At 37.6% G+C, this 21,150-nt stretch overlaps 2 protein-coding genes across 5 annotated transcripts in view; one reads left to right on the top strand and one right to left on the bottom strand.

Moving 5' to 3' along the window:
- Nucleotides 1-13,642, top strand: part of tmem65 (transmembrane protein 65) — a 30,087-nt gene extending 16,445 nt beyond the window's left edge. The window contains exons 2-7 of the mRNA XM_008422647.3: nucleotides 416-460; nucleotides 2,413-2,480; nucleotides 2,621-2,675; nucleotides 6,879-6,921; nucleotides 7,546-7,651; nucleotides 9,034-13,642. Coding sequence (XP_008420869.1) covers nucleotides 416-460; nucleotides 2,413-2,480; nucleotides 2,621-2,675; nucleotides 6,879-6,921; nucleotides 7,546-7,651; nucleotides 9,034-9,147 — 431 coding nt within the window. The 3' untranslated portion in view covers nucleotides 9,148-13,642. The remainder of the gene's footprint in view (nucleotides 1-415; nucleotides 461-2,412; nucleotides 2,481-2,620; nucleotides 2,676-6,878; nucleotides 6,922-7,545; nucleotides 7,652-9,033) is intronic.
- Nucleotides 13,643-14,202: 560 nt separating this feature from the next.
- LOC103472803 (MTSS I-BAR domain containing 1) overlaps nucleotides 14,203-21,150 on the bottom strand; it is a 56,806-nt gene continuing 49,858 nt past the window's right edge. For all 4 annotated transcript variants that reach the window (XM_008422642.3, XM_008422644.3, XM_008422645.3 and 1 more), the window contains 3 exons: nucleotides 20,296-20,463; nucleotides 20,050-20,206; nucleotides 14,203-19,570 (listed from right to left, as the gene is read on the bottom strand). In XM_008422642.3, coding sequence (XP_008420864.1) covers nucleotides 18,927-19,570; nucleotides 20,050-20,206; nucleotides 20,296-20,463 — 969 coding nt within the window. In that variant the 3' untranslated portion in view covers nucleotides 14,203-18,926. The remainder of the gene's footprint in view (nucleotides 19,571-20,049; nucleotides 20,207-20,295; nucleotides 20,464-21,150) is intronic.

The raw sequence follows: 21,150 nt of genomic DNA, 5'->3' as shown, positions 1-21,150 counted from the left end.
AAATGCTTGATTCACGCTTTAGTTTCAGTTAATTTTTCAAGTGACACACATGTTTGTATCTTTTGTTTTCTATCATAAAAAAATAAGTGTTGTAATTGGTGTTAACATTTAACAGAAAGATTTTTTTTTATTTCAAAGACACATTGCCATGGAGACCATACTATTTTTAGATTATAACTCCTGATCCAAAGCAGAATATCCTACAGATCACTTTCTCAGCTTTAATGGTGAGTCCAAGCAGTAACTTCTGCTGAGTAGCTCTGCAAAGAGTCAGTGGAAAGCATTGGTGGAGGATGTTCATTTTCAAACAGATGAGTCGACTATAATGTGCAGCAGCAGCTGTGTTGCAGCAGCCTCCAACCGCAGCCGTTAGTTAATGAGAGAACTTCTGATGTTTCCTTTTTTCCCCCCTCAGAGACTCTGGAGCCGTCGCCGCCGACTACAGCCCAGATCAGATATGGTGAGGAATGAAGTCTGACACACACACACACACACACACACACCCACACACACACACACACACGCACACACACACACACACACACACACACACACACACACACACACACACACACACACACACACACACACACACACACACACACACTTACACACAGAGCCTGCTTGGTCTGTGCATCTTAAAAGAAAAAAAAAACACTTGCATATTGCCTTTTAGTCATTAATGTTTCCCTGATGTCCACAGTTGAGCATGGGTGATTTCTTACAAGCTTAGTAGTTTGTATTTAATAAAAATTTACTGTGTTTATAAAGCAAATGAAAGCAGTTTTTCATCTTTGAATAAGAAGCTTAGTTCAATAAATGTCCTCAAAATCAGACAAACTACTATGAGACAGTTGACGGACAGGAATGTTAAAAAATGTTAATTACCGTATTTTCCGCACTATGAGGCGCACCTAAAAACCTTCAATTTCCTCAAAAGCCGACAGTGCGCCTTGTAATCCGGTGCGCCTTATATGTGGACCGATACTGAGCCACAACAGGTCTAGCAACTACGGTAAGCAGCCGCCGACTTCATTTTGCCCGTAGAAGAAGAAGCGTGCGGTGCATCCGGGAATAGTTGTCAGAATGCTGGTTTGTTAATAAAGTTTGACTGACCTATCTACCTACGGATCTGACAATCAGGTCGTCATTTAGCGCCACGTTCTCCATGAACATGCGGTGCGCGAACAGAGAAGGGTGACCATCGTCCGGACACGCCCCGGCCCAGTCGGGGAAAGCTCTCCTCGCCGACCGAGGAGGGGGCCGGGGAAGAGAGACAGTCTGCGGCGGCAGCATGTCGGTTGGTCTGTGTTACCCAGAAAGCAGTTGGGCACAATATCACAACACCGTGAGTGAAACAATGACTGGGGCAGCCTACTATATAAAGTACTCAGGGACCACTTCTTTATTATTACACATCCACATTTGTAGAGAACGGAACAAATTGCGAGGCAACCCAAACTGTAGCGTCTATTCTATGCACCTTATAATCCGGTACGCCTAATGGTGCGGAAAGTACGGTACCTGCTTCAGTACACTACAAGATGAAGGCAGAAATATTATTTAAAGTCCGTTTTTACATTCAGCAAGGTTTTCAAGGTGTTTTAAACATAGCAAAGATGTGAAAGTGAAAGTATAGGTAACCATGGATAAGTGAGTGGACTCATTTTTCATCACTTTCAACATGAGATTAATTCCCTGCACATGCAAGAAATTAAACACACACACAGCGGGAGTAAAAGGCTTTCTTCTCCTTGTATTTCTTTGAAAATCTGCAAACTACCTTAATTGATAATACAAATGTAAAACAGAAAGTAGAACTGAGTCAAGATTAGAAACATAAAGAAGCAGTGTTGTGGGCACAATATTGGTCTTGCCAGAAATATAAAAATTATCTAAGTAAAATTGATGCCAGAATAATTCATTCTTGTTGCAGCAGCAGAACATGTTGGATTCTGATCAAGCAGAAAATTCTAGAAACTGTTTAGACCCTCAACAGTCAACATCCCTCAGCACCGTTTTATGATGTGTTATGGTCACAACAGTATGTTCAAGTTGTTCAAGTTTCAGAAATGACCGTTTTAATGTTGATCTACTTCCTTTCCTCTACCTCAAAACTAATTGAATATAATTGGTTGTATTTCTGAAGATTTAATTTTAGGCCCCTTTTCCTTTTTGGTTCCAAACCCCGTTTAGTTAACTTTTAGAACATACTCTGTCCTTTGAACAGAGGACAGAGTATAACTAGAGGGAACCTCCTGATTGTATTTGGTTGCTACATGAGTCACACAACCACATTTCCATACAGCAGATTATATTGGCCTGCTGTTAAAGTAAGCCAATATAATCCACTGATTCAGACTTAAAGATGCCTCATTTCTTCCTGTTTTTCTTCCTCTTGTTGGTTTTTAGTTTTATTCCACAATGCCGTCCCCTTCATTGGGTTTGGTTTCCTGGATAACGCCATCATGATTGCAGCAGTAAGTAAAGTTTTAAGAATTATTCTTTCACCATTAGTTGCTTGTAAGGGGAAGAAACTAATCTTTCATGGAAGTGTTATGTTTAGGCAGGAACAGTAACTCAGGAGGAAAATTCAACCTCATTCTGTTGTGTTCTTCAGGGAACGCAGATTGAACTCTCCATCGGAGTCACTCTGGGGATCTCCACCATGGCTGGTAAGAACAGATCAAACAGCCTGCAGTAAGGTCCCATTATTACTTAAATTGACTCCTTATCTTACTGGTTGGCTCCTGGTGTCTTTAAGTAGTTGATCATTAGAGACCATTGACAGTAGATAATTCTAAGTCATTTATCTAGCAAAATTCAAAACAGTCTCCCATCTTTTAATGCCCAAGATAATGTATATATTTTTTCATTAATGCTTTGCTATTTAAAGCGTGTTGGGAAAAGACATTTGGGAGGTTAATGTTAAAACAAACCTAAATGTTCTCAAAAAAATCTCATCACAAAATAGTAAAAAAAAAAGTCAGTGTAAATTCAGAAATTGTGAATTATTGTTTTTGTTGTTGAATACTTTATATCGGTGAGTAGAAGCAGCTAAATGTTTATTTATTCTAAGAAATAAGTACCATTTTATTATTTTAGAATAATGAAATAAGCTATCATGAAGCAAAATTAGGAAGCCATTTATTTTGGTTAATGTTGACATGAAAATAATTTAAAACTCCTTCACACATTAAAAAATAATGGGCTCACTGGGACACTGGTGTCGTGACAGTTAAGGGGTTAACTTTAACTTTATTTCTTATTGAATTTGGAAACACTTTGCATTTCATACACTTACCAAGTCAAATAAGATTATTTTTTAACTGAAAGTGAAATACAAATTTCAATAATTGCACATCTCTTACAGAAATGATTTTATGCTGACCAGATCCATATGTAGTGTAATTGATGTTCACAGAGCTTTACTCCAATAAAATATGACACTTGGATTTATATAAAACTAATTTAAATTAACAAAAAAGCTGAGACTTGCTGGAAATGAACTGATGAAGAAGTTTTTGGTACAAAGTACCCTTTTAATGTGATTAAACACCTCTCACAGATAGAAGCTGCAGTTCTCTCCAAACTTACTGGCACTGTATTTCCCATATCATAATGTTCTGAGCTACTAAAAAAATCTTATGCATTTCTTTTTTATTTTTTGTAGAAAATAATATTTAATAAGCTAATAGGTTTGTCAGCTAGGTGGGCATTCTTGATAGGGGAGGAAGCAAGCATCAGTCTGTAGACTTTACAAAATAAGAGCCTTTCTTATTTTGGATTCAACCTGTTTAACTTTCTGCCCTCAGGGAGGCGCTACAGATGCATCAAAACAAAAACAAGCTCAAAAACAGCCTCTCCTCAAAAGCAATTAGCACCCTGACCTCTCACATGCACTAATTATATGGTGGTTGTATGTGAGTATGTGTAAATGTAACTGATTCAATATTGTAAATATCAGCAAATTAATGTTTATATTGTATATATTTCCGACATTGTTTGCACTATTTTGGAGCTGCCTTTAATCTTACTGTGCATGTGTGCAGTGACGAACAATACATTCTAATTCTAAAAAACTAGAAAATGCGACAATAACTTGAAAGAAGAGCCGTTTGTCTCCTCCTTTTAAACCAGACTGTTAAAAGTTGCCTTCTAGCACTCTATTATTTGTCCTGCAGGGTTTTATTATTCCTCAGAATTAGTTTAATCTCTTTCTCACACAATCTAGGCAGTCGTCTCGCCAGATACTGAGCTTCCTGGGTGAGGTGGATTTAATATCAGATACAAAAGAAAAAAAAAAGTCAGAACTGAAAAACCCTGCAGTCACTGCTTTAATCTAAGATTTAGTTTTTGAAGTAAATTTCATGTCCACAACCACAGCCTCCATTTTTCCATCCCAGCTGGCACAGAGAATCTTTGTTGCCAATACAGCTCAGGTGATGTCACCAGTAATCTAAATTTGCCCTGAACTGTTTTTATTTCCCCTGATCTTGTTGCATTTTATTGCCACCCAGCCGACTGTCGTCATGGTGCCATTTCTGGGTCTCAGTTTGGGTCTTTATTATGCTGTGAAAACCATAAAGGCACTAGAGCTAGTCTTCTCCCTCTCTCCACTGCTAGATTACCCCGTTTCCATGGTTACTTGGCTCCTAATACCTCTGCAAAGTGCAAATCAGAGCCTGAAGACGGGCTTCAGATCAAATGCTCGTCTACGTTGCCTCCATCCATGCAGAACCTGCTTTTATATTTGTTTTGTCATCTCCCAGCCGGTCGAGCGATCAGCTTTCTTATTTAATCTGGAAAGAGACGGTTCCAGGTTTATGTCAGTGACCGTTTCTCCACTGTGGCCGTAACGCCGGTAAAACGAGGTGAGACAGGATTGCCGTCTCACCGCATCACCATCAGGACGTTTTCTCTTTGAAGGGAATTCACATTGAAGTCGTCCATCTGGACATTTAAATCCTGCAGAGATGCCACTGCCTTTAATTTGGAATCATTGTGGACTTTAATGCCTCCAGAAATTTATTGAGGACAAACTTCTCACCCTGGCAGTTTTGATAAGCAAATGTAAACTCAGCCATATTCTCATCCACCCATTGTGAAAATGCAACCTGGTGTTAATTATTCATAGCTGCTGTGTTTTGTTGATGTTGTACGTTGAGGAGAAATGTTTGAAAGCTGACAGTTAAACCTCAGAAACACATAAGACTTTTGGAAAGTGACTTTCCAAAAGTGCTACTTGATCTATAAAACTCACCTTTTCTCGCCCTTAATCACTTTAAGCTTCCATTTTACTACCGTGATTTAGATAGTTTTTTTCTATTTGTTGGGATATTCCAAGGCATTTATGGATATATTCAGTTTATCCTGTAAAGCAGTTCTCTGAACATGGATAAAGACTCCGGATTAGGCCAATTTCCCCGGTAAGATTTTAATCAGCTGTTCACCGTGTGTGTGTGGCTGTTGATCCAGGTGAGGGCTTCAGGTGCACCACGAGAGGTGAGACTTATTTCCTCCAGCTTATCTCAGGAGCTGCTTTGGAGTTTTCAGGCTTAGAGTGGCTGCAATCTGTTAGCCTGCTGTTAGATAATGGGGAAAAATAATGTATCAACTAAGCAGAGTTTCTCTTAATTTAACACAGTGGTTCTTAACCTTTTTTGAGGTACCGAACCCACCAGTTTCATATGCGCATTCACTGAACCCTTCTGTAGTGATAAATAAAATATAATTTTTTCCCCCCAAATTCAATGTCTTGAATTTCCCCCAAAAGGTTAGTGATCTACCTTTTAAGATCACCAAGTCTTCTTAAAAGGTAGAGTCTCTGAGAACAGTTCTTCAAAATATAGTCAGTGTTTTCAGCACAGTTGAGCTGACTGTCCAGGAACGACCCAAGGCATTTAAAATTTGCCACAGTTTCAACAGGTTGGCCATCGAGAGAAACTGGAACCACTTTAAGGTCTTGTTTAGATAATTTAATTAGCTCTACATTCTTAAGAGAATGAAAAATTAATAATAAATAATAAAGACTTTGCGGTATTCTGCTTTAGGAATGTAATTATATTAGTTGTGTTACCACCCCCACACCACAAGAGGCAGTAGCAACCCCGAAAAGAGGACTAAGGAGCAGATTTTGAAGTACACCGAAAGCTACAGTATTTGGTAAAAACTGTGAGCTTTGCTGAAGTAATTAAAGACAAAAGTTCAAATCCATGCTGAGAGTGGAGCTCCTTCAATCAGAGCTCCTCCGCAGCTCTGATTGGCTAAGCAATGTAACGTGATCCTCTGATTGGCTAAGCAATGTAATGTGATCCTCTGATTGGCTAAGCAATGTAACGTGATCCTCTGCAGCAAGTGATGGCAAAGCGGGGCGTCATCACGACTTTACACAAGTGTGTCTTTACCTCCTCGGCAGAGGCTCCGCCGAACCCCTGAGACCGACTCATCGAACCCCTGGGGTTCGATCGAACCCAGGTTAAGAACCACTGATTTAACAACTAACAGATCTTAGACACAATCTATGTACCAGAAAGCTAATTTCCTTCATAGACTTTAGTTTCCTCACAGTTTTTAATAAATTAAAAACTGATTACTATCAGGATTTCTGGCTTTATTAAACTTCTGCTCATTCTTGCATCGGAAAAATCGGAGTTACTAGAGAAGTTGATTCCCTCCTGCACTAAATCTAAAATGTTCCTCACTTCTGATGTTTTTTGGATAAAGTGGTCTAAACAGTGTCATTAATTATTCATTAGATTGGTGGAGAAATACTGCAGAATCCCACATGAAGTTTAATGAATTTTTTTCCCCTGAGTTGTTTCTTTATCTCCTTTAGAAATCAGCAGCAATCAAAGCGTTTCTCTTTCTTTGTGCAGCCGCTGCTCTGGGGAATCTGGTTTCAGATCTGGCAGGTCTTGGGTAAGCAGCATTCCAACATCCTCCAAGCTCTCTTGTTACTTTAGAAATAGATGTCGCATTTCATGAAGTTTAGTGCAGGTTGGAGCAGTGCAAGTTTATAGCAGCTCTAAATTATTGAGCTGTGTTATGTTTTTCCTTTTGTGGTGTGCTAATAGCTTTTTTTTTAGATTAAAAAGTCGAGTAGTTCTTCCAAACTAAATATGATTCTAGGTTTTCATTCATGGATAATTGCTCATTAGAGTTGCGTTTGTCCTGTTCTTAAATTCCTTGGAGCAATTATTTCTTTCAAATTACAATCTTATTCACAACACTTTGTTTTTCCATTAGGATTAGTATTTAGAGGCTTAGTTGTCTTACTCTCTAGACTGGAGCCGTAAACCAAAAAGTAATATGTTCATTTCCTCCTTCAATATTTTGTATAACTTAGAAATAATTCCACGTTCGTTTTTTGTTTTTGTTTTTCTTGGCTGTCAGAAATGTGATTTTGTTGGAAATTATTATTACATGTTATAACTGATATGTATCATTCAGTCAATCAAATTTTATTTGTACAGCACCTTTCAGCAACAAGGCATTTCAAAGTGCTTGACCTCATAAAAACACATGTAACATGTATGTTTGCAGTCTGGCAGGTTATGTGGAGGCTCTGGCTTCCAGACTGGGGATGCAGGTTCCTGATCTGACACCCAAGCAGGTGGACATGTGGCAGACCAGGCTCAGCTCTCACATGGTGAGATGACTCAAAATCTTCCACATTTTTATTGCTTTGCCATCTCTCAGCAGAGAGGATCTGGGAAAATCTCTTAAGTCAAACCGGATGTACACAGTTTGTATAAACCTCTCAGCAACTGGAAAGCTCATTTTTGATATTCTTAAAAGGAATAAAATGTAAAAACAATAAGTTTATGTCCAATATTTTTTACACTTGAAGGCTTTTCAGGGCTGTAAATTATGATGGTAATAATTTCCATACTCAAATTGAATTAGTTTTGAAAAATAGTGAAAGAAAGCAGGCTGGTCCTCCTGCATGCTTGTGATAGATGCTAAATAAAAGATAAAAACTTATTTGGCTCTGCCCTAAACAGTTTGAGTATTTTATATCTGGAAGCCATGCAGTTGATCTATTAAACGTAGATCAACGCTCAATAAATTAGAAAATACAGTCAGATTAAAACCTTTTTTCCTTTTTAAAATACTCTGCAAGCAGTTAATAAGCATACTTTACATTAGCTGTAAGTAGAAAATTATTTTAATAGAAATGAAGGTTTTCAAACATACATGTGGAATTAATCTACATAGTGTTTCGCTTAGTGACAACAGTCTGGAAATAAATGGGCTTTTCAATAATATTCAAATGAATTGAATGAGTGTTGAGGCAGTGAATGGAAGCAACTAAAAGTCTCACATTTCTAAACAAAATCCAATCAGAGTTTTTACTAATAAGATTTTAACTATTTTACTTATGTAGCTGCTAAAACATTATTACAAGGTGATCATCTGTCCCTCTAATCCTGTGTTTCTTGGCTCTTCTACTTTCAGTTATAAATCCATTAAGAATTTTAGTAAAAGTTTTTGTTGTCAAAATAATTCAGCTTAATAATTTAGAGTCCCCACCTAAACTGTATGGCTCTTTCTGTCTGCTGGTGCTAGACCGCTCACTGAAAAAGAAAAAAAAAAAGAAAAGATATGCAGTTAAATCACCTGTCGGTGTAAGATATTCTTGGAATATAAGACGTATTGGAGGATTAGCCAAAACGAGATGCTGAAAGAAAGGAAATGGGAAACCTTTACCTAAAAAGCCTCCAGAGGCAGAAGAACAACACAACCAACACTCACCAAAATCAGCTGGCTGGATTTTTGTGGGAACAAATAAAAAATAAAAAGCAGCATAGCATCCTATTTAGTGCACCCAAATAAGACCAGCAACCACCAACTGATGCACCTCCGCTACCATGCTATGAATAATACATTTCACCGGAGTCACCCTGCTGTATAACTATATTATAACAGTAGTATTGTAATCGTGAAACAACTCTCAACTCTCACCCAGCATATGAAAGACTTTGGCTTCGTCATTATGTCTAAAATGAACTCCTTCTCTGCTCCCTGCAGGGGAAAGCCATCGGCATCACCATCGGCTGTATTTTGGGAATGTTCCCGCTGCTTTTCCTGAGCGATGACGATGATGAGGAGAAGAAGAAGAAGAACGGGGCAGAAGCACAGTGACGCAGCATCACACTCCTAACAATCCACCACATCTCTAACTGGATTCTGCTTCATGTCCACATTACAAAGGAGTGTTTAACAATAGATTCCCTGTCAGGAGACTCAGGTGGCTTTCACAATATGGCTCCTATTGAATACAAACACAGCAGTATTATGGAATAATTCTTTTTGATTCTTGCCATTTATTGATTTAGTTTGTATCACATTTATTTATGCTCAGGAAAGATCGGTCTGCATCATGAGATCCTGCTCCTTATTGATTTTTCCATCAGCTCCTTCAAGATGGATTGTTGGCATTCAAAGAAACACTAAAGCAATTTTTAGTTCCCTCATTCCCCAGAGTCTGTTGCCTTAAAACATTTTATTTTAAAGCAACATGTTTATCATGGAAATGATTCAATCCTAGTTGTTTGATCTCAGTGTACCTTCTTTATTAAAATAGTAAGTATCACTATGAATTATGTAGCAATTCTGAAAATTCCCATATACATTTGATTGTTTCCATTTTAAAATGAATCAGATAAAAGCTAATGATGTCATGATGACTGTTAAGAGACTAGATTGCAGTTTTTATGTTCATTAGATCCGTTACAGAACGTGATTCAGCTGATTTCTGTAAAGGAGAACCATAACATCCTTTTCAATTTCTTTAAAAAAAAAAGGAACAAGGTGGAACTAAATGGATTTTCTAGTTTGGTTTTTGAAAACTGGTTTAGTTGCTGAACATCTCTAGAGGTTTTCTGGTGTGGTTAGCCTTTTTCCTAGATAACCCTGATTTGCAGAAAGTTGCTCAACTTTAGAGTATTGCAGAACTTGACATTCTTGACAAAAGCAACCAGAAAAGTCAATGAATGAGAAGCTTGTTAACACTAATCCATCTGGTGCCTTCACTTTAAGTTGCGGTGTATGTTAGAGATTGAGTAAAATATAGGCACAGTAATACAAACTATATATATGATTTAAGTATGTTTAGATAAATCGGTAAAGCTGCAACTATTTCTATTTCAGATATGATTATATTAAGGTTATATTTGGTATTCTTATAGGTATTTTGATTTTGGCGCATAAGTATATGGAAATAATAAATAGTGTTACAATGTTGTGCAGAACGGTTTACCTTTTTGTTATTCCACTTTCTATTGAGTGACTCTAAGAACAAGCTGATTTTAGCGGATTCATTATTCGAGCTAACTAGCCTGCAGTCAGCTGCTTACCAGTTATGCTACTTGGAGTTTGCTGGCTATGGTTTTACTACATCAGATGTAGGACTGATTTAGTTTTGAGTTGAGACCTTTGTTGTCGTTTTCATGACTGGACATTTTTCCAAGCAGATTTCAGGGTTTCTTCAGTCAGGTAACTAGTGAGTAGCAACAAGTGGAGGAGGGGCAGTGATTTGTAACGTTACTTTTCCTTCATACAACGGGGAAAAACTGGTCATTCTTTCTATGCGTTTGGCATTTCTTTATCAGGACTTTAGGATTTAGAGACAGATTTGAAAATGTAATAAAAAATAAAAACGATTAAAAAATAATAACAATAACCAGCACATGTCTGCTGAATACATGCATCCCCAATAATGAGAGCGCATGCGATTTATTTCTCCTTTCCAGTTCCCAGTATGACATTAATGTTATGAAGTGAGGTGATCTTAAGAAATAAAAGAATCCAAGCAGGGAATATTCTTTTGCTTTTCTTGATTACGCCTTTCTCTTTAAGTTTAACTTTGTTTTAAAAATTATTATTAATCAAGTGTTTGTCACTCAAAAAGCACAAAAGCCTTCTGTGAAAGCCGCCTGAGTAGAAGCACTCACCTGGAACTGAGTCTTCCTCTTTCCAGTTATTCCCCACAAAGGGAGGATCCACAGCTAGATGTCCCATGGACTGAAACCGGTCAGTTCTCATTGTCAGTACGTACCTACTGAAAGCAGCAGATTAACCCATTTTCATATTTGTCATTTTATTTGTCAGCTCAACTATTATGACCTTTTTTCCACTCCAAATAACTAAATATAAAAGCACATTTACAAAATGTATTTTTGTCATGAATAGACACTTTATACTTTTGGAAAACGTCATCTCAAACACTATTTATTTGTAAAGATCATAATCATTACGTCAGTGGCAAACTAATAGTCACTGCAGATGAATATGAAAAGTCTTGTGCAACTTGAACCTTTGACAAAATAAAAAAGATGAAGCAGATATAATGTTGTCTGCTACCTCGAGGAGTAATGTTGTCGTTTCTGCATGAAGAACTGATGTAGCTGCGTGTTCTTATTTATATCAGGTATGTTTTCCTTCTCAGTTTGATAAGAAAGCATCCTTGGATATTTTCTATGGCTTTATATCAGGAAACATTGAGTGGTAGGACACACTAATTAGAAACTGATTTTTTTCTTCTTGTTTTTAAGGTTGTTCTGTATCAGCTTGTTTTCTTTTGTGTTCGGCTCTTTTCTCTCCTACATGCGCTCAACTTGAGTCCCACCATCTGTGTATTTTAGTTCTTTGGAAGTGATCACAGAGGAAGCTCCACATGGCTGAGATTTTTATTTCCAAAAACATTTATGCAAGGAAAAAAAACCTCAGAGACGGCGCAGACATTTCTGCATCCCCCCTTTTGTTTCTGTCTGTTTTCTTGATGTCTTGTACAACAACACATCAGCAGAACTTCAAGGTGCTAATAGTCAAAACTGCAAAAATCTTTTTCATTCTCTTTGTTTTTTGTGTTCAGGCATTTTATATGTTTAATATGTTAGAAATAGTGCCTGGATTTCAAACTACATATGCAAGTGTATTTCAGTTAATTAGAATATCATTGAAGAGTCGATTTATTTCAGTAATTCCATCGGTTCTTGTTATTTTCTATGATTTTTATCTTACAGTTAATGAAACCCCAAAGTTAATTAAGTTCCAGCAATACATAAGGACAATATGATTAAATATAAGTAAGGATTTTTAGTGCAGTAATCCCAGCTTGTTGAAAAGCATACCTGAATTGTATATCATCTTAATACTTGGTCATAGACCGTTTTGCATAAATTACTGCAATAATATAACTTGTTGGTTGAGGCACTACTGAGGTGTTAAGGAAGCCAAGGTTTCTTTAAAGGTAGCTTTTGATGTGATTTTTGTTGATAGATTTGGTGTCTGTTTTTCCTTCCATCAAATTTCACATTGGGATATTTTGAATGGCTTCTTTAGCAATGACCTCTTGTGACCTATCCTCCTGGTGAAAAACATTGAAGATTCTGTTGGACAGGTGTCGTCTGTCAACTGCATCTTCCCTGTGATTGTGTGAAGAATGTAACATTTCTGTTTTAAAAACTTTTTTTTTTTAAACAGAATTAATTTAATTTGTCTGAGAAACAAATTCGGAGGTTTCGTCAGGTGAGAGCCAAACTAATCATAGCTTTAATAGCTCATAAACCTTTTTGATGTTCTAATTTTTTGAAATGCACCTGAAAGAAAAGTCACATGTAGGAATCTTAAGTGGAAAAAAAATGAACTAATGTAGTTGATTGTGGAATAGTTTGTGTGAACTCCTCTTTAGTTTATGCAGATGTTTTTTCTGTCTTTATTCTGGTGATGCAGGCATGCAACAAAGAACAATAGCTCCAGCTTACGTTATTGTTACAGATTTACAATGATTGATTCTGTTCTGACCTGGAGAGAATCTGAATTGATTAAAACTTTGTGTTGTAATTAGAAAATCAATGATATGAACTTTAGGATTCAGAGCATATCTAGTTCACAGAGACATTTAAAAATCTGCTTGACTGATATGTGAGGAGCTGAGAGGCATCTTAAATGGATCCACTGGATCACACATTCCTCAATCTTTATCGGTTCTGTTCTGTTAGGCTCAGCTAACATTTAATGTATATTTTACCAAATCCAACAAAAGCAGAATCTTACTAAAACTCAAATATGTTATTTGTAATTGTATCTACTTTATTGAACATATTATGTATTAGAGTGATGAGCACAAATTGTGTGACTAAAGTAAAGACTTGAGAGCTAAAAGAAACTCTGATCTGAACTTTACTGAGCATGAAAGCAGCTGCAGGAGTTAAAACGAGGAGGGAGATTACTTTGTTTCCTGCCTGCCTTGTTCAGAGGAAGATTTGTTGTGAAGGATTATGAACAATTTATTGTTTGTTCAGGTTGTGTATTAAATTGTTAGGGACTAAAATAAGTGGTGTGCCGTTTCAGCATGAGCAACCTGATTTGTTTCCTTTTGCATCAAGTTTACATTATGCTTGTTTTTTTAAGAATTAATATAAATACAATATTTGCTTGATTTAAATAAAAAAATGTTTGAATTATGAATACTCTTGTCAAAGGAATGCAATGTTGTGCTGCCATCTTGTGGTGAGTCTGGAACAGCAGCTGCCATGCACTTAAACATGTTTGTACTATAGAACCTGTACTGTCTACACAGTGTTTTTGCAGAATTGTATGCAACAAAGTAATATAATAAATATGAGAATGTTTACTCGTTGGCCTGCAGGTGTCGCTGTACCTAAATCTCTTCTTGATTTATGCTGGAAGTGCCCTGGAGCAAGGCAGACACAGCTGCTGAGAAAACTTCCATTCACAGGTAAAAGTGTTGGTCAAAGTAAATATAAATTATGAGCTACTTTTACTCATTAGAAATTTAATTTTTCTATTTATTTGGCAAAATAAATACATAAATTTTAACTTGTCAGATCTGATTTATATTCTATAGGTTTTGTAACAGGTTGATTCAAGATACTCTGCATAAAACAATTTGTCCATGCATTTAGAAATGAACAGGTAAAGTAGGATTCTTAAGACACCTTCTCCAACTAATACTGTTGTATAAATAATTATATTTTGGGTTATTCACTAGCTGCAATACAAAATGACAGAAAAGACTATCAAATATATATATATTTTTATCCAAATATAGGAGCACATGACTAACCTCCTGCATTAAAATAGTGAAACAAATGTTTTGGTTTTCTAAATTAAAGTCCTCTTAAATCTGTCTGAATTAGCTCAATTGAAAGAAGAAACACACATCGCAACACATCCAGCTTTACTCTTTATTGTGTTAAAAGCCTGTGGGGAATTTATTCAACTGAGTTAAGGGTAGAAAAATTTACATTCGTGTGACAACTGAATGAAATAACAGAAATAAGAAAATCAAAAATTCAAAAACTTGCCAAAGGGAGGAAAAAAACCAAGCATGACTCATACAACATTATTGGCATTAGTAAGGATATGATTGTGGACAAATTTGAAGTAATTTTAGTTTAACTTGTTTGGAGGTGGGTTTGACACCCACCTAAGCTCCTAGCTTAGATATAAATACTAAGCTAGGAGCTTAGTATTTATATCCAATGAAATTTTTTAAACTTGTGTTAGCAAGTCTTAACAGAATGTTTAGGTACTTTCCTGATTTAATGGTAACATCTTTTTTGTTAGGAATCTGTTCTTGATGTCAATTTTTACTGCTATCACTGAGTGCTTGAATCTTAAAATTATAGTAGAAAAATAAAAAGTAAACCAAAAAGAACAAAACAAAATATCAAACAAGAATTCCAACACTTTTATCAAATATTTTCTTAACATCTATCTCCCCAGACATAACCCACCTCCAAACGCCAAAATCAATGTTCCCAAGACATCATGCTCGTCTTACTGTTCAAAGGTTTTAGTCAGATCAACTGAAATGTTCTATTTTTGTACAATTAGAACATTTATACAAATGTATAAATGCCAGAATGTACAGCAGGTAGCCCACAATAAGCCTATAATAAATCAAATCAAATAAAAGTTTTACTGGGGAAACGATAACTTTACAGTCTCTCAAAAAATCTAATCGGTAGAAAATAAATAGCTGGAACAATTTACCAATGGAGTGATTGCAAAGCTTCACAGGAGCACCTGAAGTAAGAAAAGCATACAAAACCTAAATTCAAAGGATTATTCAGCATACACTGTAAAAAAATTTGGCAGCTTGTGTCAAAGGCCAAACGTTAAAGGGTTTTAAGGAGACGCTGACAGAAATGGCATGTAAACACGCCGAGCACAGGACAAAAATGGTTGTAGATCCAACTGGAGTTAAACTTTAAATAACATTTCTGACTGAACACGCTGAGGAACGGTGCAGATAATCAAGCAGAATATTTTAACGCTACAACTGGATGTAACTCCTGATGCTCGTCTAATCCCCAGTAGGAAAATCACCCACTGTTGGTTGGTCACAGGCTCAAACATTCAGCTTCATACGCTTGGTATCGCATCAGCTACACAACTGTTTTTGTAAACCTGGAGTGGGAAACGGGACAGGCTTGAGTTCTCACACACAGCAGTCACAAGAAATATGACACATTTATGATTCATGTGGAACATTACAGGGTGGAAGAGTAAATGGGGTCCTTTAGAGTGATGCTAACTAAGGGGAGGAGTTCTAGTGGAAAATTATGAACCAAAAGGCATGAATTATCATGCATATCAACTATCTTCATAGGTTTCATATACTGTAAAAGTACAGCTGGTAATTTAGAAATGTAAATGCATATACAGTATATATATTTAAAAGAATAAATAATTTAAATGTGTGAAGACGCCACATTATAGCAGTTTCTGGTAGCACAGGGAGGTTTTTGTGTTGTTTACTCACTAATGCCAACATATAAACCTTTTTGATTATTAAGCATCTAGCAGATAAACTTACAGTTGGAAGTAAAAATTGGGTGAGACTGAATCTTTACTTTCAAAATGAGATTTTAAGACAAGACAATTTAACCGTTGTGTCTCAATGGTGGAAATTTAAGAGTTGAGGGAATTAGAAACCCAATAAATCCACTGCAGTCCCCCCAATGCATGGCACCTCTGGTAAAACCGTGCAAGGAAGTCACCGATATTGGATGGTATGGAGATGCTATTTTGTCAGTCTTTTGTAACAGTGACCCATGCAACTGACCCGTACTGCACCATTCAATGGTACAGTACAGTTAGGGCAGAGGAACTTTTGATAACACAGTCCATTGACTAGGACAAGCATGAGGCATACAAATGTGTCACATTTGTCATCTCACTAGTATGACGCCACATTAAGCACCTGCCTGGTGACACTGGAAACGGTCTCCTGAATACACTGGGCCAGAAAATATGCCTCTTCTTCAACTGGTTCTTTCCCAATCCTACTCAGCCAAACTCATCTCCATTTGCAGATCCTGCACGGTTCTTTCCTGTCTTCTGGAACCACCTAAGGGGTGGTAAAAGCCAGATAATGTGTACATGCCATTTGATTTATAGCAGACTGCACTTGGTAGCCTGACATTCAAGCAACTTGATTGATTTATGTCAATGGACAATTGAAGGCCGGACTTTGTAAACTTGTGGAAGAATATCTCAACCACCATTTTCAATTAACATGGGAAACCACAATTCTATGGTCAAACATTGAGGTCCAAACCTCTTTTTTTATCAATTCTGGTGGAAGAAAGCATGAAGAGTCAAGTGGACCGAACAACCCGCAATCAACAAATACATCAAGAAATTTTAGTGAAACTGGCCGCCCAAGGGTATATGTGTGGATTACACTTTTATCAGAGAGTAGTCCAAGGCTCTGGTTCTCATGGTCCACTCATGTTCCTGTCCATGTTCATGCCCACATAATGAGTAACACACCACCAATGGAGACCCACAACTTGGCAGGTCCAAACCAGACATTAACTGGCTAAAGTGAGACCAGACAATGGAGAACTATAGCATACTGCAACACACAGACTTGTGCTGTGTCACTCAGTCGACACCAGGCACTGAAGGACCAAACGTGACACGTTTTTCATACATTTCTCTAACTTTTCTTTCTTACCCTCCTCACCGTGTATGTTGGCAAGTTAGATTTGTCACAGTTCTAGTTATTTTCAACATTTTCTTTATTGCTCTGACTGTAGGTATGGGCAAAGTTAGGCAAGTATCTATTTTTATGAGACTTTCTGACTGTATGTCAACATACATCTGCCTTACCTAAATGGCATTTCCTCTGGCTGGGGGAATGGGCCTCTGTTATGTCCTGTTTATACCCAACAGAACCAGGAAGTCTTGGATTAATAATTAAAATTCCCTAAAAACATTGATCAACATAAAAAAACTTATGAATTGAAAAAAAAAAAACCTCCATAATATCCATTTTCAAAAGAATTTTTAGTGTTTCCGATAATTAGGACAGTGGTAATTTTGTAAATTACAATTTCTTAATGCAAGTTTTTTCCATCCACTAAATGATTGCAAATTAAAAAAAAAAAATTGTTTGATTTTCCAATCTACCATAGCTTTCTTTGAAAGGCTTCCAGCACATTTTTTACCAAGTTTAAAACTGAACTAAAATAACATTTAATGCAATTTAAATTTTTGATGATTGTCCCCAGAAAATCTCTATTTCAAATCCTCACATATTCCTATGATTTGCATTAATACTCTGTTTACTGTAGCACGCTACTCAACTTTAAAGTCGGACTAAATAATGTTTTTTACTAAAATATTTTCCACTACTGCTTACACCAGTGCCAGCTAAAATCAGCACAAAGGCTTCACCACAACAGACCAATACGATTTACTCCAATTACCAGAGAAAGGCAGTAACAGCCTCTAGTAGTGCTATGTATGCTAACACATACAGTAACGTTGGCACATATAGGTTTACAGTTTGCAGTTTTTTAATTTGTCTGAATTATTCAAAGTGCTTTACAGAAAACAAATCTTTAAAACAAAATTCAAACCTAGATTATGAAAAAAATAAATATTTAACAATACCTAAAGATTTTTTTCTTAATTTTAAGTTTACAGGCATGGATTGGTTTGCACAGTAAAGCAGATTTAGCCTACTGAACTGCAATCAATGCTGGGATTTATTTAACTTTAAAATCTAAAAATGACTTAAACTGTAACATCATGCAGGGCAGTCTACTGTTTAACTGTAGCATTAAACCATTTGTAGGGAAGGATTACACTTTACGTGCTACCCTACATAAACGAAACAGAAAACCGGTTACACAAAACTGGGATCACTTCAGGTACATGGAAATTATTTTGGGGTGTTTTGGCACATTAAGTTGAAAAAGGGTGACTATGAGGATGTGAAATGAGCAGAGAACAAAAGAATTTGAATATTTACATACACAGAATCTGTCAATCTTTTGAAATTGCTCAGTTGCTCCGAATCTTTCCATTTCATCTTCTTCTCTTTCCGTTTCATTTAAGCCTTTTCCTCTACCAGAAAGACTTTATCCAACTCTCAAAATCCACAAGTAAATAATTTCCCTTCTTTTACATCTTGAAGTTGCCCTGAGGCAAAATTCTCAGATGAGTGACCATTGTAGTAATCCCCTACAGGATATTTCACTGGTCAAATGCAACTAAGACTCCTAAAATGGTCCTTCTACACCTCCTGCTTGATTCTGACCAAACTTTGCCTAATTTAGAACCAGTATTGGAGTTCTCAATGTGTATGCTTGTTTGTAAAATGGAATAAGACCAACATTCCTTTGTTTTTTAACTGATCATCCTCTTTGTGAAACCATGTACAGCAAAGCAGACTCGTCCAAGGTGCCAGTGGTCAAAGTTTCTTGTTTCGATTATTTCCTTACACTCAAACTGATCCTCGATCAGTCTCAGGGCAACTTCCAACTATTTTGGCACAATTTCAGGTTGTAACTCTTGCTCACTACAGCCATTTTCTGTCCTTTCAAGACAATATTGTGAAAGTGACAGAATGTGTAGTCCAGTTGACCCTGGTGGTTTCAGTGAATAATGGGAGCCGATCGGTCATTGGACATTGTCTTCTTGAGTTTAACGCCTCGCCGGATAGTCACCAGAAAGTCCTCCATCTCGCAGTACTCCGTCTCCTCCAGGAGTTCAGGGAGAGGCCGGCGTTCCCATTCTGTCAGCCGACTGCCCGGCTGAGGCGGTGGGGTAGGAGGATCCGATCCTTCGTCCGGCTGCTGGGTTCCCCAGGCGACGGACTTTGGTGACAGCGGTCCATTGCTACTAGGTGACAAAGGGGTGGTTGGGGGGCTTAACGGGGTCCGTGGTGTATTACCATCTTCTGCTCTGCTTGGGAAACCAGGATGTTCAGGCACAGTAGGAGTTTTCACTGGGATCATAGGGGGCTTGATAGGGATTGGACCCAAGTTCAGGCCCCCAGAGGGTCGACGTAAGTTGGGTTTGGATGATGGAGTCCGTCGAATCGTAGCCACTCCAGGGGTAATGATGGCTGAGTGATTAGAAGGCAGACCGGCAGTGGAAGCTGGGCGCTTGGACTGAAACATGCGGCGGTAGGACTGACTGATGTCACTGTTCCTCGGGATGGTTGAGGACTTATCGAAGTCTGACTGATGCTCGCCCTCATGATCAGCACCGACAGAGTAGTAGTCACAGTCTGACACTGTGGAGAGCAAAGAAACTGTCAAGGTAAGTTTAACCAGGATAAATGCTTAGCTGAAGATTTTCTCAATCAAATTCTTATCTATAATACTGTAAAAACACAAAATCTAACCACGTATTTGTCTAGTTTCTAGCGCATATATCTTGGCACATTTGAAAAAAGACAAAACTTTCAAGTAACTGTTAAGCAAGATATAGGAGCTTGTTTTAAGTAAATAATTATTATATTGATGAAACGGTACTTGCTCCACCAGTAGATCATTTAACTTATAACACAACATTTTTATAAGTGAAATAATTTCCCAGTGAAACTAGTACTTTTTCATCAATATTAAAAAATGACTAAAAATAAGCTAAGTTTGAAAAACAAACTCCTGTTGTATGGAATTTTACAAGGGTAAAATTATTCCGTATGTTACTGTAGTACTGTGTCAGTAGCAGCGGTAGTAGTAGTAGTAGTAACACGGTGTGTGCGTGCACCTTGTGAGGGGATGGTGTCCTCTGAGCAGCAGGGTGTGTTGGTCTGGCTGCTGTAGCCACTGGAGCCCTGCAGCGAGTCCCTGCTGGAGCCGTGGATGTCCAGCTGGAGTCCTCGGGCCAGCGCTCTGGCCAGCTCCTCGTGGGCCTCCTTCTCTCCCTGGAGTGGAGGCAAGAGATCATCGTCAAGGTTTGCATCTTTGGCTTTTAAATTCTGTCTCTGAATGGTTTTTTTCTCCTTAAACAGACTTTTGAAGACATCACAGTGTGGTTTCCTTTAATCCCCTGTTGGTCCTCAACTGGAGTGGTGACATCAGAGCCCTGGTGGCTGCTGGGATCTGTAGTATCTCTCCTGTCTTTACTGCGCCTCAGAGTGTTAACCATCGGCTGGTCGTACGGACCTGGTTTGGCCCAGTCCTGCACAAGAAGAAAAGTTCAACAGCTTATTATAATTCCATTTGTAGCAAAGATGTGGGAATGAAAATCCGTGTTAATGGGTGCAGTTAAAACTGCACCATGTAACTTTTATGAAAAATATATTTTTGTTAAAATTATCATTATGCCAAGACAGTATAAGATCTGTGAAAAAAAATTAGCTCCTCTACTTTCTCCCAGTGCTAACTGCAGAAACACACCCAACAGTCAGAAACAACCCATCAACGCTAATGGGTCTTAAAGCTGTCAATCACTCTTGTGTATGCACTGCTCACTGGTATGCTACAGCTGGGTCACCACAACATAGCTTGTCATGAATGCTAAGGCTAGTTAGCATATCCACCAATGTCAGGTAAACAGTTTTTCTGTAATTGCAAGTTGTTTTTCCACCATTAGCACATTGAGGAGCGCATACATGAGCTTGATTGACAGCGCTAAGACTTTCCTCCCGTCTCCGATTAGTAGCTTCTGACTAGAAGCGGTGCATTCTTGGAGATGACAGCAGCAGCATTGGGAGGAGGATGAGGAGCTCAATCTTTTCACAGATTATCCGTCTCATACCATACAGTTTTAATACATATAGAAATAAACACATTTTTGTAAAAGTTACATTCTGCAGATTTAATATTCTTTTGGTTTTTCATTGATTAAAGACTTTGCAGAAGAAGA

Source organism: Poecilia reticulata, chromosome 11 (assembly GCF_904066995.2).
Source record: "Poecilia reticulata chromosome 11, P_reticulata-male-v2, whole genome shotgun sequence".
NCBI classification, from domain to species: Eukaryota; Metazoa; Chordata; class Actinopteri; order Cyprinodontiformes; family Poeciliidae; genus Poecilia; species Poecilia reticulata.
The sequence above is the reverse complement of the archived record's forward strand: the minus strand, read 5'-3'. Positions and strand labels throughout refer to the sequence as shown.